Below are 18,297 nucleotides of genomic sequence, written 5' to 3'. Positions count from 1 at the left end.
CTGCACGTCACTCTCAGGTAATCATTTAAAGGAGAACTAAGAGAAAATATTCTCAAATAAAATCTTTAATATCTCAGATGTTTATCCTATATTGTTATGTTATTGTAATGTTATCGAATGGCGGGCAAATGAGACTTTTGTTTAAGTCTGCTGCTTTACAAATTATGAAGATACCAAAGCATGCGATCAAGTCAGATTTCAGTTCAAGACATTTTCAAACAGCACACACACACAAATAATGGACATGATTCAAAAAGGCTAAATGGCCCTGAAAAAAGTAAAACTTGTATTGTTTGCAGTCAAATATGACCGCATTGAATTTCATCTCATGGGAAAGTTTGGTACTGCGCCCAAACAAAATCTTACTGAAGGCTAATTTTTTGAGCGATTAACCTCAAATTTAGAAATCAACTTGTTTAAGGTGTCATCTTTAAGAAGACACCAAACTTAAGTATGTGCTCCAATTCATTCAAGACTTATGACAGTTTAAATTAGAAATGTTGCTCAAAAAGTGAATAAATGGATTGTAACTCCTGCATAAATATAATTTTGTACAATAAAATCCCCTAAAAATACAAAATAGTAATTAAAAAAACACTATCAGACAATAATATTGTACATTCATTTCATTGAAATACGCGAAGAGCAACACAGGGTCTATGGTTTTAACACATTCACATTTTATTGACAAATGAAACTTGCTTAGCAAATATGTTGTTTGGTATAACAAAAAAAAATATCTATTAAATTGATTTTAATTTGTGTTCTGAACAAATACAGACTTTGTTTTGATCTCATGGTAGATTTTGAATGGACAGACACGAAGAAGAGCTGCCTACAGGCAATGAGTTACAGTGATGAAACACACACAATGTGAGAGAGGCTGGCATTAACACAGTTTGAATTGTAGACAATAGCTGATGAGACGGGCATAAAAGAGGGCTGGCAGATGTGGATGGAGTGAGAGGCCGCGGCACCAGTGAGAACGGCTGAGCGTTAGAGGAAGTTCAACAAGGGCGTGGTCAATGCTTTGCCCAACTTCCATTTCCTCTCAGTTACGAGGAACCCACAGATGCTGCTCTCTGTTCAACTCTGATTGGATGTGATACGCAAGATCAAAATGAGCATCAAGGTAAGTCAAATAAAACAGTCAATATTTGTAGGTAGACTTGTTTTAAGAGATTTTGAGCTTGTTGAGTAGAGAAAGAGAGAGAAGTAGAGATGTACGCTTTGTCGAAGGCACACATGCTCCAAGCATGTGGGGTCACCGTGGACCAGCCTTTCGGTTTATCTGATCCATCGATCATGTAAGACCCAGAGGACGATCTGTCTTTAGAAACCGGTAAACACACTCACTCACCTGCAGTTACACAGCCACAGTTCAATACAGGCTCGCCCTCCATATATCAAAGCGGCTACTTCTAATGAAAAAAAGGTCTTGGAGGCCACAAAAGAAAAGATTCAAATTTATGGAAAAGGGACAAATAAATGTGTAGTATATTATGAATGTTTGGAATAGTGTGAAAAGATAAAGGCTTCTCTGTGTGTTTCATGTAGAAGTGTTATAGGTCATTTTTCACCTCAGAATCAGAAGAAATGAGGCATATTTTAGTACAAAAATGATCATCAAAATAATGTCACAGACACATTTATACAGTATCAGCTTATAAAGTTGCGTTCAAGTTTTTGTTTTATTAGTTAACACCATGTTAGGAATGTTACTGTTGCCAGTCTGCAGGCATTAATAGATAGATCCGTTGAGACATTCACTCCATTTCTTTATGAATCAGAATCATCTCTGCATTGAATAGTGTTATAAAAGACGGGAATGATTAACTCTACAACGCTAACTTAAAGTGAATGTTCAGTGAAGACACGTGCAGCAGTTCGCGCTTTACAGGAAGAAGTGCAGAGTACTATGTGTTTTTTGTTATTAGCACTACAACCATTCTTGTATAACTGTATCACAGTTTGGTTTTGCTCATTTATTCAGAAAATGTTTAGCCTAAAGCTTTGATATGATGCATTAATCATCTTTGACATGTCAACAGTCATTACTTGTCTTAATTAAGTTTTTAACTTGAGTTTGATACAAATAAACTAGAAATGGATGCAACGGCTTCCTGCTGGGTTGTGTTCTCCATGTGCTGGTTTCAGCAGAACGTACATTGGGACACATTTCTTCCGGCTTAGAGGAAGCTGTTTCTCTCATCCAGATCATTGCACAATGTGTTGTAATATTGTTCCCTAATCAGAGCAGACAGCACGAAACTATTCAAACAGCACGATAACTTATGTAGAGATAACTATTTAAATGGTTGTAATTCAAATTTCAACCCTTCAAAAAAACAAAAACTAATCTGTATCGGTTGTTACTGATTGTCTGTTATTTGTGATCTTAGTAATTTGGCGCATTTAGTAATGTTACTGACTCAACGTTATACTGTTTTTCCTTCACATTATTAGAAAAATTGACCCCTGCTTGTCAACAAGATGAATGCAACATTATTTACTGCAAATCTCGGTATCACCGTATGTTTTGACGCTGGCACAACTTACCCCGAAGCATCTGACATAGTTTACATCACAGCTAAACTACCATTCAAAAGTTAACTTCTTTTCTTTGTTTAAAGAATGCATTTAAAAATGAAAACTAAAGACTTTTGCGTTGTTACAAAAATGTATATTTTGCATAATGCTGTTCTTTTGAACTTTCACATTAATCAAAGGATCCTAAAAAAGTATTATAAGTATTAAAATAGTAAGCAGCACAACTGTTTTCAGCATCGATTATAATAATCAGAAATGTTTCTTGAGTTACAAATCAGCCAATGAGAATGATTTCTGAAGGGTCATGTGACTCTGAAGACTGGAGTAATGATGCTGAAAATTCACCTTTGATCACAAGAATAAATTACATTTTAAATATATTAAGATAGAAACATTTCTTTTAAATTGTATTAATATTTCACATTATTACAGTTTTTACTGCATTTTTGTTCAAATAATGTAGCCTTGGTGAGCAGAAGAGACAAAGTTTACAAAAACTTAAAAAAAAAATAATTTTAATAATTCTCATTTTAATAATGCATGGCTTATATTAACAACTTGCATGATATAGAAAATCTAACATGAAAAAAAAAAGTTACTTATTTTCTCATGTGCATCCAATTGTAATGGATCTTTTCTAAATATAAGTGCACACTTTTCTAAATACAGGGATGACACAGTTTACCCAGTGACTCATCTTACCCCTCTCTCCCTGACACCCTATTACTCTGCTATCATTGGTTCATATTCAAAGCCTTGAGTTTTGGCCAAGTCTGCTGCAGTCTGTTCTCCACACCTATGGATTGCTGTATTTTGGTCCTGCAGTTGTTTGATTATACTAATGGAGAGCTTGGTGACTGTAATGGCGGCCTGTCATCTGATGTGTCATAATCCAGTGTTTGTATTATGCAGTGTTGCTAAGTAACCCCTCCCATTAGAAACACTGGCAGCCTTCTATTGTTTGGCTTTAATGGATCAAAAGGCACAAATTTCTAAAACAACCACATCTCAGGATTGATTGGCTAATGGTAACGTTGGGAAATGTCAAGACCTTTCATCTCAAATGCTCTCATTACATGGGCAGAATGTTTACGGGCAACATGAGAGAAGCGTAAAGCACAGTGACAGATACACGGTTGCTAAATATTCCAAATTAAATCTAAAATGGATTCCCTAGAAGTCTTTTCTGCTAGGATTTGTTGATGAATACAAAGTTCAACAGAGCAGCATTTATTTCAAAAAGAAATCTTTTGTAAGAATATACTGTCGCGTTTGATCAATTTAATACATCCTTGCTGAATATAAAAAAAAAAAAAAAAAATCAAACTTTTGACTGGTAGCACATTTAGACATTGTCTTGGCAAACTCTCATTTAGTCAGGCTCATTTAGGTATATAACAACACACTTTTCAACCATCCAAACAACCCCTAATGAATAAACGTTAGTTTGGGGACCAATTCTTACTATTAATTAGTTGCTTATTAGCGTGCATATTACTAGCATATTGGCTTATAAAGCACATATTAATGTCTCGTTCTGCATGATCATATTCTACATCCCTCAATACCTAAACATAACCACTACAACAACTACCTACGGCAAAAGTCGTAGTTAACAGTAAATATGAGTTCCCTAAATTAAAGTGTGATCAAACATGTTTCTCACATATAAAAACAGTATAGAAGTTGCAAAAAGGGCATTTCCAATTGCTTTAAACGTGCAATAGGATAAAGAGAATAGAATGCTGAAATAACAGCAGATGTTTGTGGGAAAATCAGTAATTTTGTACATGGAACACATCATGTTTTCTAAGTATAACCTGTTTGTGTATTTGTGATTGTGAGTGTTTTCTCTCTTTCAGATCATGTTGCGAGGGGTGTCCTTTTTTCTGTTACTGGTCTTCAGAAGTGAGTTATCACTATTCTGCTCCTCTCTATTTCTCTCTTACACACACACACACACACACACACACAATCTTTTATCACGTTACTCGTAGGCTGTACACTATAAACATTTGTCAGCATAATCTGATAAAGCCTATTTTTAATAAAATCCTACATTACCAAAAACCACAAATGACCAGCGGGTCTAATATGTGGGTTTTTTCAGATGAAAACTTCAGATAAAAGATTGATTATAGCCTTTCTGCAATAATCACAGCGCTTGCCAGTAGAATTGCTCAGTCTCATGTGGCCATTCATCTTGTGAAGGGATTCGTTGGAAAAACTGTGCGTAGCCGGAAAATGCATACAAAAAATGCTGCGGCTCATCTCTGCTAGACCACAATTAGTCCTTGTTCTGTGGCAGGGTCTATGAGAGGCCTGCCTTCATTACAAACCACTGCACTCTACATCAACACGCTGTTATTATGCCAGACTCAGAATACATTTGCATTCATCTGCTGCATGTGTAATCTTGAACTCTGATGCCAACCACCATCATTGTGCTGAATGTGTTCTTTAAACACTCATAAGTCATTATGGTGTCAGATGGAGATGTTGGTTATGCTCTGTAAAAAATGCCTCATGTCGTCTTGTGACAATCTCAGATATTTGTCTCTACAGTCTTAATGAGAGTGCCACTGAACACAGCCTCGCTCGCTCCTTCTGTAATAGGCCTGTATATATATTACTTCTTAATTTGACAGTTTAAAGTGAATATAATTTAATATAATATATAATAATATATAGTTCCTAGTCATCATTAGTTTCCTTGGTTGTTAATTGATTTACGCACCTGTTCTGTTTTCCATTGATTACTCTGTATTTAAGCCCTCAGTTCATTGTTTATATTAAAGGACAAGTTCGGTATTTTACACTTAAAGCCCTGTTTACAGATCGTTTCTGATGAAATAGACCGGTTAAGATTAAAATTTGGACACATGCTGCTGTCCCGAGAAATTTAGGTTTATTTCGCTTCCCCCCCCCACCTACACGATGGCAGTCTATGGGCACTGGAACAATCCTTCATAAAACGCATTAAACTTTCGTTTACAAAGACGTGAAACTCACCGAGTGGTCAGGGGTGTTCACTGATATGCTCACACAAAAATCGCTGCAAAAGATGCTTTCCAACAGGTTTTATCGTAGTTTTTGTCCAACTCCATTGACTTGTATTGGATGAGCTGTGTGAGGTACGGTATTACCAGAGCCCGTCTACGGAGAGCCTGCCCACTCCCTATTAAGTCCTATTGTACCGAATTTTGGTTGTAGTACCACCAGAGTTCCACTGGGGGCGCTCGCCATGAGTGCAAAATGAATGGGAGTCAATGGGGCTAGACGGCTAAATTTGTCTCTTTCACCCGATTGCCGTTGAGAAATCTCAGATGTGATTGTAGATTTGGCAAGTTCAACATGGGTTTTAGGTCGAAAGTTGAATGAACGAGTACTTATGTCGTTTTGATTTCTTACAGGTTGAGTTGTTGTTGCCCATAACACGCTAGCATTCTGCTAATGACGTCAGCATTCTGCTAATGACGTCAGCATTCTGACGTCATTGACATTTTGAAAGACTTTTTAAAGCAAATAAGTGACTCTAAAAAATCTAACACCCAGCAATGTGTAATTTCTTTGCATCTCCTTTCGAATACAACATTCAAATTACTAGACAAAAAATTATATCCTGAGAAAAGTGGATTTTGAGGGGTATACCGCCATTGACCTCCATTCATTCTGCACTCGTCCTGTGAGCGCCCTCATATGGAATCAGAGTGGAACTGCAACCAGTTCAGAAGCCGGAAGTGTAGTGAGAGTGAAACTTCTCGCCATATTAGACATTCTCTGGTATTACTCTGCCGCTTCTTCTTCTGCTTCTTCTGTGTATTCAATTAAATGCCAGTGGTTTGCTTGCAATTGGCAAAGGTGCATTATCGCCACCAACTGGGCTGAAGTGTCTATTATTCAAGCTCTCAACGGAAGAATGTACGGGTGTGAGACGTTTGGAAAAATAGATCCACAGTTTTACAACGAATGGTAAAACACCTGTTGGAAAGCATCTTTTGCAGCGATTTTTTTTGTGAGCATATCAGTGAACACCACTGAGAGTTTCACGTCTTTGTAAACGAAAGTTTAATGCGTTTTATGAAGGATTGTTCCAGTGCCCATAGGCTGCCATTGTGTAAGTGGGGGGGAAAGCGAAATAAACCTAAAATTCTCGGGCCAGCAGCATGTGTCCAAATTTTAATCTTAACCGTTCTATTTCATCAGAAACGATCTGTAAACAGGGCTTTAAGTGTAAAATACCGAACTTGTCCTTTAAACAAATGTATTTTGTTTGTAGTCTTCTTTATTATCTTTATATTTTTAGTATAGTGGCTTCATATTCATACAAACTTGTATTTCACACTATTACTTTGAAATTAATCTTTTTTTAAGCTTTACATTATAAGTCAGTTCATCCATGCAATAGATGGGGGGGTTTGCTAATGCCATTTTCTGGTATTTTTATACACTACAAATAATATCATAAGAGAGCCATCAGCCTTCAAAATAATATTTGAATCGTTGCCAAGGCACATTGTTGAAAATTCCCCAGGGAAATCAATATCCCAAGATCTTGAACAGAATCCCAGAAAACGTACTTTACGGCAACTCCAATATATGTGAGAGTATGATCAGCATCCAAATGACCACACGTATAGATAGTTGCCCTGCACAAGATTTCTCCACCCAAACTTTTTCTGTCTTTGAAGAAGTAGATGATTTATTTTACTCACCAAAGCCAAAATGTGTGTCTTTTTCTGTCTGTGAAGGTTATGCAGCTGAGAATACGACAAAAACAGAGAACACCACCGCGACACCACCGGATAGCACTGCACCGCCGTCTAACACCACTGGACCCATGGGTAATAGTAGGATTCTAATAGTATTGATTATTTTACATTTTTATTTCCTTGCATAACAATTCCAGGATTGCCTATAATGTCTTATAGAATTGTTATCTGTTTATTCTATGCTATGTTTGCTGTTTTGAATCTAAGTGTTTCCAATAGAGCTAAACTGAGTTACAGATGTGGAACGACATTACTGGTCTCCCTTACCTTGATAACATACTCTGTAAAGTTTGATCCGTCTCGGAAAGAATTGATTTCTGGTGGCATAATAAACCAGGGCTGTTTGTTTCGACTTATATCACCGTCTCAAATCTCAAATACAGTTCAATCACAGAAGTGTTCTCCTCGTTCCTCCAGTTAACCTGAATGCGACAGGGGTGACAATGAGCCCAGACGCACAGCAGTTAAACATCACCGTACCTGTGGCGAACACAAACATCTCAACTGTGACCTCCGCCGTGACCCCCAACGAGACGTCTGCCGTACAGCGTAAGCTTTGATGCCCCTGACTTAAGTACAGCTTCGGTAAAACCTCCCACTCAAACAGAAGGACTTTCAGTGTGGGATTGCGGGATTGGGGGAGGGTAACAGAGCCGAGGATTGCATGAATAGCTGAGAGGCTTCCTCTTTACTCATGCAATTCATATCAAGGGCACACATAACTTAGAAACTAATTAGCAGGTAATTAGAAAATGTTCAACGCTCTTTCCATGCTGAGAGGCTTAAAGATAATGCGGCATTTCCGCGGGATTGCGGAGCACGGTCGTGGAGAGCTGATATGCTTTATGAAGAATCAACCAACCATATATCCTGGGAGAGCGGTGCTATTGAAATATGCAAGAATTGAATTTGAAAGACAGGGCCGGACAGAGAACGAGTGCTGCTGGAATTTAATTAGAAGCAATTACGGACAAATGCATAGGATTGAGATAAGGGGAAGCGTCTGCTTTTCACACTGAAAGTCTTTGCTGTCAACTTACATTTATGGACAAAAACGGGATTCAAAAGCTCACTCCTATTCATAATTCTGTGAGTTTGAGGAAAGAGTGTACATGCTAGATTAGGTTTCTCTTCTTGTCTTTCTCCCTGACCTCCTCTCCCTCTCATTTTCTCATAGCAACTGCCGTTGACACCACCATCAGCAAAACCACCATCTGCACAACCACCAAAGTAACAGTGTGGGGTAAACTTTCTCATCTTCCTCATCTTCTGCTTATACTGACTTTTCACTCATGATACATTGATATATTGGAGGTGGTAGTTTCCCCTTGTGCCAGTAACTATATATATATAGAATAGAAACTGCATAATAGTGAATAAATAATGACATACTTTTCATTACAACATTTTCGGGTAAGATATCCCTTTAAATTCCATCATGGCTATAGCATATATTAAAATATGAAAAACCCATATCAGTCTCTCTCCACTGCTTTTTACCCATTAAGTCATTTGCATAAACAGCATCCCATTGGCTCAACCCTGACTGGATCATAGAAATTCGTGTTGGAGGTAATTTAAGGTGGACAGGTGAAAGGAAAAGTCCTCTGATTGTGTCATCCCATTAGAAGCAGCAGGCTCATGGATCCATCACAGTGAACACGAATATGCCAACACACACCCACACATATACTAGTAGTTTATTTTGCATATCATGAAAATGATGGAGTCCATTTACATTTTATAGGCACATAGACTGTCTTCAGGTCTTGTTTGTTATATCAAAACCTACATTTGTACATTTTCTTCAACAGATGAGAGATGGGATGAGCCGTTTAAAAACAGTAAGTATCTATTTAATCATTTAGTAATAATAGTGCTTACTAATGCAGACATCACAATTACCACTGGAACAAACCCCTAACCTAAAGTATTAAACGTTAGCCTGTAAATCGACCCGCTCCATTTGTGCTACAGATGTGAATGATACTTTCTAAATCATGCGTTTTTTGGGAAGAGTTGTGTTAGAATGTTTTTAAGTGATTGGACTTTTTGATTCACACATGATGGATGATAAAACATCACAGTAATCTGATCACAGTGTTATTTTAGTATTATTTATATACTATTTATATACTACTTTGTTAAAAATAACAACACTTTCTAATAGACCAAATATTTTGTGGCAGCGTTATGTTAGTGTTTATTTTAGTTTTATTACAGTTGTTTTAGTATTTTGAATTAGCTTTTTTTTATTATTACATTTTTTTTCATGTTAATTTTAGTTTAATTTCTAGCAATTTTATTATGTGCTTTTGTCATTAATTTAAAAAAAGTTCCTTATGTAGGTTTAATTTATTTATATCAGTTTTAGTTAGTCTTTAGTTTTTATGTAATTCCTGTTAATAATTTTAGTGCTTCTACTTAAACTTAAATTTCAGTTTATTGCCAAAGCATCATTTCAAATTTACATTTAGTTTAAGTTTATCAACTAATATTTACATTTTATTTTATTTTATTTCAACTTTATTTTGATTAACAGAAATGTCTTAATAGTTTTACTGCATTCGAAATTGCATACTGAACAGTAGGTAGCTACTACATTTGGTTTGAAACTTACTTTGCGACTGTTAAAAACGTATGTTCTTTATAGTATGATTGTTGGTAGTATGAATGAAATTCGGACGTATTATATCCGCCATGTTGTCACTATAGGGACTTTAAGCAACAGAACGGCAATGGCATTCTGGCGTTCTATTGCGCAGGCACGACATTAACTGCTACTTCGCAACTTTCTACTGTAACCGTCTACTACGGGAGAACAGCTGATTTGCCGTAGTCGTTACTACTTGACAAATTAAGAAAGTTATGTTTTATGGTATGTGGCCTTGTAATTGTTTCTGATATCATTAAACGCCCAAAGCAACCATTCTATTGCTTTTTAAAATAACTTTTTCTGTATTTTGTCAAATGAAATTATCCTCTACACCGTCCTCTCCACTGTTGCTTAGTGAATTTTGAGTTCTTTAGCTACGTCAGTTAACCGTTTACTTCCAGCTGGCGTTGCAGTTCCATCAGCAGCAGTTGCTTATAGGAACCGTATGTAAGAAATGTATTTCAATTAATCATAAAATGGCCCTGATATGTCACTAGACATTAAGAAATCATGTTCATTTCAAATACTTATATCACTGACAACAGTAGTCCAGCCAGGATATCTACTAATCACAAAGTCAGTAGTGTTTCGGCATCCGGGTTGCCAGCTCTGCTCTAGTTACCACAGCTGCAGCTACAAACGTGTCAGGTAAAAAAATGTCTAACGTTACGAAACCTAAAAGACCTCGTTATGAATCCGAAATACGTCGTGACAAAGTCCGAAATAAAACAAGGATTTGTATAGGAGATGCCTTTGAAAGATGGAGACGGCTGAAAACGGAGAACGTTTTGTAGCCTACTTGTTTTTCATGCAAGTTCTACAGCCAAAAATAGTAGAATGTCATGTAATCTTTCACATCACATATGGACGTGTACTGCAGGGTAAGTTAAAAAATACAGCTGGTCGCTTTCACTTATAGCGTCAGCTAAATGAATAGCTGTATCTTTGATATCTATTACACATAGTGACTTGTACTTACGTTAATGACAGATACCTACCGTTACAAGTTAGACTAACAGCTACTGTTCTAACAATGTACTGTCACATACAAGCGTACATCTTTACAATTATGTTTGGCTAATCACCATTAGTACATTTTTGCGATACATAATTACTTCGCAAAACATCTCTCATGAAGCATAAACATAATTAACAGAAAAAAAAAACGTACTGTGTAGGACTCGTCACTTGCCATTGGAAGCTCCTTGTAGCGGCCTACGTTCCTGCTGGATCCTGCAGCCTATCTGGCAACCTCGAGTCAGGGGGGAGGGGGAGGGGATACACCGCTCTACAGTAATTTGAAAGTGATTGCAGTACCAGTTTTGGCCACAATCTTACATACGGTTCCTTTAAAGTCCACCTGTAGTAAATCATTTTATCCCTTAAAACTCATCTTTGATCACCGAAATGACATATTTAAACGTTTTTTCCTTAGCTTGAAATTAACTCTACACCCTTGCCTCATTTACTATACGTTGTTCTATGAATATGCAAATTAGCCCCGCCTCCACTCACTCACACCAACTCAGAGATCCACTTGTTGACGATCACACGTTGACCAGGGGTGCGTTTCCCAAAAGCATCGTTAGCCAACTATGGTCGCAAGTTCCGTCGTTACCAGCATAGTTCAACGAGTCGGTTAGTTCTAACGAACATTCGCAAACAGCATCGCAAAGTTGTGTGGTTGGAACGACAGCCCTCGAGGTGTGGTTAGAAGCATAGTTTCTTGTTTTCATGACATGTGGACAATGAATCTGTTGAGATCGAATTAATGCTACATGCTTTGCTATAAATTACGAATATGGCATCTGAGGGCTATTTCTCATTTTCCGCAGTTATTTTGCTTCATTTCCAGATTCAATCATAGGCTCCTTCTTACATGGTAGAGCATGTTCACACATGCGCGCTCTTCAAAAAATGACGCTTTAAATCTCTTGCCAAACTAAAAGATGTAAATTACATTTATATGTATTCTAAATAAAAGACACAGGTTGTACTGAATGTCAGCTTGCTTATTTTGCTCATGACAAGGATTGATTAAAGAAAGTTATTACTCCACCACCTGTGTGACATCATTAACCAACGTGGTTGAACGACCAATTTGCGACAGTACGGTTTCTGGAATCAGTCGTGACTGGCTAGTTGATTTCTTCAACGATGCATGGTACTATGGTAGTTAACCAGCGAGTTACGTCGTTGTACGGGAAACGCACCCCTAATTGGTTACAAGGTAGTTTGTGACGTCATTTCAAACTGCGTTTTTGAGACTGTCTTTGATTCACTGCAGTTTTAAGGAGAAAATACTCAGTAATGGTGTTGACTTATGAATTTGCACATGGTTTGTCTTAAAGCATATAAAAAACACCACATAGACAACATTAAACGCTTGATTTTCACCACAGGGGGACTTTATAGTCATGATGTGTCCTACGGTATGGCTTCAGTTGCGTCGCTCCACTTTCATTCACAAATCCTCTCCTGTGGCCTCATGGGATAGTAAAGTGTCCATCGATTGCGCACTTCAAAATCTTGCCGAAAGTAGCAGGTCATCCGGGGAATTTTCTCCTGTTGTTTTTTTAATACTATGAATTCGGACATACTACTTGCACATTGTTTTTTGCCTACTAAGGAAGTAGGGATATTTTGGACGCAGCGTTTTAGTTAACAAACCCTGTCTTGTGTAACCCATTAACAACTAATCACGAAATGTGGCAGTTTCTGTGCTGTTCAGTTGTTAATTGTCTGCTGGCTTTTCTGGTACAGTGGCATACGAGCCGCTGACAGTGCGTCCGCACACAAAGACCAGAGGAACTCCACCTCCCTGTCAGTGGAAAGCATTGTGTTTATAAGAAGCACAGAGGTGCCGAGCATGAGCGCTATTACTGTCTCAAGTGCTGTAGTTTAAAGCTTATGACCTGGCGACAGTCGCTGTTTCAATCACTTCCTATTGTTAGGGCAGCTAGGGCATCTGACGTTCAAGAAATATCCTCATTAGCCGTGACCCGTGGATACCTCTGTTCTGCATTCATTCCCCAGGAACTGAGTTTAGAAGTGCTTGAATATGTTCCAGAGTCATCAGTTAAGGGTGTTTTATGCCGGTTGATTTTCACTGTTACTTCAAAGCGCGTGTGCGTGTGTGAGGTTATGCCTGCTTTGTGGATACCCAAATGCTCCCACAAGGATAGTAAAACCAGGAATCAGCTACCAGACAACAGTCCCTTGGGATAAAAGCTTATTAAACATACTAAATAATGACTTAATAAAAATGCAAATTCTCAAAATAGTAATGCATGTATATTCCATGATTTTCTTTTTATATATTTCATTATATATATATATATATATATATATATATATATATATACAGTGGTGGTCAAAATTGATGGCACCCCTGATAAATATGATAAAAAATGGTTGTAAAAAATAAATCTGCATTGTTTATCCTTTTGATCTTTCCTTCAAAAAATTCGCAAAAATCGAACCTTTCATTGAAGTAAAAGAATTGAAATTATGAAATAAATGTTTTTCTCCAAAACACGCTGGCCATAATTGTTGGTACCCCTAGAATTTTTTATGAGAAAAATATCTCTGAAGTATATTCCCTTTAATATTTACCTTTTTTAGCACACCAGGGTGACTAGGAACATGAAATTGTCCAGCTATGACTTCTTGTTTCACAGGAGTTTAAATATGAGGAAACACAAAGGCCAAATTCCCTTAATCATCCGTCACAATGAGTAAAACCAAAGAATATAGTTCTGATGAACATCAAAAGATTGTTGAGCTTCACAAAATAGAAAGTGGCTGTAAGAAAATATCTAAAGAATTGAAAATCCCCATTTTGACCATCAGGGCAATAATTAAGAAGTTATAATCAACTAAAGATGTTACGAATCTGCCAGGAAGAGGATGTGTGTCTATATTGTCTTAATGGACGGTGAGGAGGAAAGTTTGAGTGGCCAAAGACTCTCCAAGGATCACAGATGGAGAATTGCAGAGATTACTTGAGTCTTGGGGGTCAGAAAGCCTAAAAAATGATCAAACAACCCCTACATCACCACATGTTGTTTGGGAGGGTTTCAAGAAAAATCCTCCTCGCTCCTCCAAAAATAAACTCCAGCATATTCAGTTGTCAGACATGACTGGATCTTCAAAAGGGACCGGATTCTATGGTCCGATAAAACGAAAAAAAAATGGCTTTTTGGCAGCAAACCCACAAGATGTGTTTGGTGCAAACAGGGATGAAGAGTACCCCATGCCTACGGTTAAATACACTGCTGGATCTTATATGTTGTGGGCCTATTTATTTGCTGGAGGTCCTGGACATCTTCTTCAGATACATGGTATTATGGATTCTAGCAAATACCAACAGATCAAAAATCAAAACCTGACAGCCTCTGCTAGAAATCTTATAATGGGCCGTGGTTGGATCTTCCATCAGGACAACGGTCCAAAACAAACATCAAAATCAACACAAAAATGGGTAACTGAGCACAAAATGAAGCTTCTGCCATGACCGTCCCAGTTCCCTGACCTGATGAGTGGGGTGAACTGAAGAGAAGAAGCACAAACATGAACTTGTGAATCTGAAGGATCTGGAGAGATTCTGTATGGAGGAATGGTCTCTGATCTCTTGTCAGTTATTCTCCAAACTCATCAGGCATTATAGAAGAAAACTCAGATCTGTTATCTTGGCAAAAGGAGGTTGCAAAAATTATTTAATAACAGGGTGCCAACAATTATGGCCAGCGTGTTTTGGAGAAAAACATTTATTTTATGATGTGATTTTACCCCCACTTTCTTACAGCCACTTTCTATTTTGTGAAGCTCAACAATCTTTTGCTGCACATCAGAACTTTATTCTTTGGTTTTACTCATTGTGATGGATGATTAAGGGAATTTGGCCTTTGTGTTTCCTCATATTTAAACTCCTCTGAAACAAGAAGTCATAGCTGGACAATTTCATGTTCCTAGTTACCCTGGTGTGCTAAAAAAGGTAAATATTAAAGGGAATATACTTCAGAGATATTTTTCTCATAAAAAATTCTAGGGGTGCCAACAATTATGGCCAGCGTGTTTTGGAGAAAAACATTTATTTCATAATTTCAATTCTTTTACTTCAATGAAAGGTTAGATTTTTGTGATTTTTTTGAATGAAAGATCAAAAGGATAAACAATGCAGATTTATTTTTTACAGCCATTTTTTATCATATTTATCAGGGGTGCCATCAATTTTGACCACCACTATATATATATATATATATATATATATATATATATATTATGAAATATATAAAAAGAAAATATATATATACAAACTATTTGTAAATACTACATGTGCGATGTGATAATGTTTGTGAAATTCACCCTTAAATGATGAGAGAGCTCATAAAATGTTTTTATTATTTCTGAATGTAATAAAGTTTAAGATGTTTATAAATCTGACTTTTGCCGCTTCTCCTGCTGAGAGAGACACTTGATGATTTCAAGTCTCCCACGACATCATCACACAAACATGAAATTAAAATGAATGTGACTTTGTGTTTTCAGACTGTAAGACCAGATTTGTGTGTGTGTGTGTGTGTGTGCTTTGCATTTTGATTTATGCATAACTTGACTTGTTTGTTTTTTTGTTTTTTAGATTACCAATCTCTGCGTCAAGTAGGGTTGATTATTGCTGCAGTTCTTTTCGTGATGGGAATCCTGGTGCTTGGTTGTGAGTTAACCCAACTTCAAGTTTCAGTCATGATAGTCACGTTTCAATTTCTCAAACATCTTTTCTCACTTTTTTCCATTCTTCCTTCGTCTGAAAGGTGGCAAAGTTAAACGATTCCCACGGTGTCGAATTGGCAAAGGAAGGTGAGCAAAATCTCTCTAGTGTGATTGTATATGTTTATGTCTTGTGTGTGTTAATGGCATATTAACAAAGACGTATTATGGGATGCAGTAGTCCATGATGTTAGCTCTCCTGTAAACTGATCATTTAGGCAAATGTAGTAGTTAATTCAAGTTACACATGCATATATTTGCCTACTGTGCATAGTATACATGCTACATACTGCAGCAATATTAAAAGTAGTATGGTAGTATGCTATTCTACCTAACCATGGTTTGCTACTTGAACGCATTCAATGATTGGGTGCCTAATAACATTTGACCCCTTTTGCAACTTCATGATGTGTCTTTATAATCGTTACAGACTTCATTGTGTTTAGAAGCCATTAGGGATTTTATATAGATTGATCCAAAGCACATGATTTCAATCTTGCCACATATGATGAATGCAAAGAGTTTAACTTTAATGTGATTATTATACACCCCTCTGTGCCACTTTAAAATGGGAATTTAAAAATGCAAATACACAGCAATTGCATAGGCAGAATGTCAACTGAATTGACTTGTGCAAGAGAGACAACAAAACAGTATATAATTTCAGTAATATAAGAGAAGAGTAATGACATGCTTCTCTTTGAAAAGAGCCTTCAAATGGTCTCGGCTATTAAGGTAAAAGGGCATAATTTTCTTTCTTTGCAAAATAGTTAGAAACGGTAACGCTTTACCTGGAAAGAAAGCAGTTGTTGACATGGCCTTGCCTCTCACAGAGCTGATGTGAAACACCGCTATAGGCTTTAACAGCCGATTTATGCTATATTTAATGAAATATTTAATGTCCTGTGGGCTACAATGTTGCATTATATGACTTTGGAGGGAAGGTTACGTTTTGTAAGCAAGAAGTTATTTTGCACACACTTTTAAAGTCAACATGAAATCTTTCATTAAAACAGCTTCCCCTCCCTCTTCCAACAACATCTCTTCTCCGATGATGTGTTTACTGGCATGAGGGCGGGGCAACCTGTCACTCACATGAGATCGGCCAATAGCAAACCATATCAATCCAATCAATTCCCGATGGACAAAATCAAGTTCTGCCCTACATATTTTTTTCTTTTTCGAAAGGTTTTCACTTGCATGTACTTCACAGAAGAAATTTGTTTAAAAAAAGACGAAAAACTTCCGTAATTATCGTAACTTCCGCTTCATGCCAACTTCAATAAACTTTCAGTTGATTTATTAAGAGCATTCCCACAGGCAGTTATTAATCTGCGGGTAAAAATACGTCCTTCAAATATGACGAATCAGTTTCCTAGTTTTCTCAGTTTTGTAGCTGTTTTTTAGCTGTTGTTTCCTACATAGAAAAAAGATGCATTGATGAATTATCAAAATGATTTCTAAGTGAACTGACTTACTGGCTTTGAAAAACGTTTGGTTTTTTCCCTCTTTCTACTTTTTTTTTTTTTTTTTTTTTTTTTGTCTTTTTTGTCGGGGTGTCTAGTTCATACGTGGTGACCAGAAGTTAACACTCTTCCCGGCATTGATCAGCCGGCTCGCCAATAAACAGAAGAACAGCAGGAGAACACAAAGGAGCCAGTCAGACCTGTTCCGACAGCGGTTACAGACTTACATTTCCCCCTTGTGAGAACAACATCATAAAAGATGGAGAGGTTGTGTGTGTGTGAACATGTTCATTATTTCAAACTGATCTTTGGGTTTGTCACACTGAAGCGCCGGGGAATAAGATGTGTGCTATCGTGCAGCACTAAACGCCAATGGTAACACAACGGCTGAGACTTCGGCAGATCCCAACGTAATCACGCTTCTCAGACACAAAATCCCTTCATCCCTTTGCTCTCCTGCACCAAACAGCTCTGTTTAAGCGTCAAACTTTGTACAACACAGGCCTGTACTTGTGTTTTATTATTTCAATACGTGCATCCTCAGGTGTGTCAATCATTTTGAATTGGAGGGAAGCGTTGTGTGGCTCACAAGCGCCCTCAAGAGGCTTCCAGACACATTTATCATGAGTTCTCCCAAGAGGAGAGAATAAAAACCGTTTGACTCTGATTCATGTATCTGAATTCAACATCAACATCTTGTCCTTGTGAAAAAATACAGCAAAATAAGTGACACGTGTCATATTACTTATCTCACATGAGCTCATTTGGACTGTCAGCAGTGGAAAATGAGTATATGATGATGTCAGGGAAAATGAAAATATCAAAACCATCTCTCTGTGATATTTACCATTAGCGTATCAGAAAAAAGAGCAAGGTGTAAATGTTCAATAGTTGAACATGCAAATTCTAGAAAGAAGAATTTTTCTTCCATATTGCATAAAATGAGATATGCCGCAAATAGATATATTTGAATATATATTTATAAATCCTGAATACATAGTTATAACTCTGAATATATTCCGATTTATAACAATACAACTATATATCCAGGATTTACATTTATATATATTCAGATTTACATGTA

The 18,297-nt window shown here is 37.0% G+C and overlaps 1 protein-coding gene across 2 annotated transcripts; it reads left to right on the top strand.

The window, feature by feature from the left end:
* Positions 1–899: 899 nt before the first annotated feature.
* On the top strand, positions 900–17,880 carry fxyd5 (FXYD domain containing ion transport regulator 5). 2 transcript variants are annotated; one of them, XM_084419195.1, is made up of 9 exons: positions 900–1,132; positions 4,413–4,458; positions 7,302–7,400; positions 7,740–7,871; positions 8,500–8,565; positions 9,137–9,166; positions 15,620–15,694; positions 15,792–15,837; positions 17,312–17,880. In XM_084419195.1, exons 1-9 carry the CDS (start codon positions 1,121–1,123, stop codon positions 17,334–17,336), a joined length of 531 nt encoding a protein of 176 aa, XP_084275321.1. In that variant the 5' UTR covers positions 900–1,120; the 3' UTR covers positions 17,337–17,880. The 2 variants fall into 2 exon arrangements, with proteins under 2 accessions (XP_084275321.1, XP_084275322.1); XM_084419196.1 differs by having other exon boundaries at positions 1,029–1,132; positions 7,302–7,394.
* Positions 17,881–18,297: the final 417 nt, after the last annotated feature.

The sequence above is a fragment of the Rutilus rutilus genome (assembly GCF_951802725.1).
Source record: "Rutilus rutilus genome assembly, chromosome: 9".
NCBI lineage: Eukaryota > Metazoa > Chordata > Actinopteri > Cypriniformes > Leuciscidae > Rutilus > Rutilus rutilus.
The sequence above is the reverse complement of the archived record's forward strand: the minus strand, read 5'-3'. Positions and strand labels throughout refer to the sequence as shown.

Bases quoted from the DNA above. Each gene is read 5' to 3' on its own strand.
- fxyd5 (XM_084419195.1), top strand. The intron at 9,167-15,619 runs GTAAGTATCTAT...TTTGTTTTTTAG, and splicing joins GGATGAGCCGTTTAAAAACA to ATTACCAATCTCTGCGTCAA. The intron at 15,695-15,791 runs GTGAGTTAACCC...TTCGTCTGAAAG, and splicing joins GGGAATCCTGGTGCTTGGTT to GTGGCAAAGTTAAACGATTC.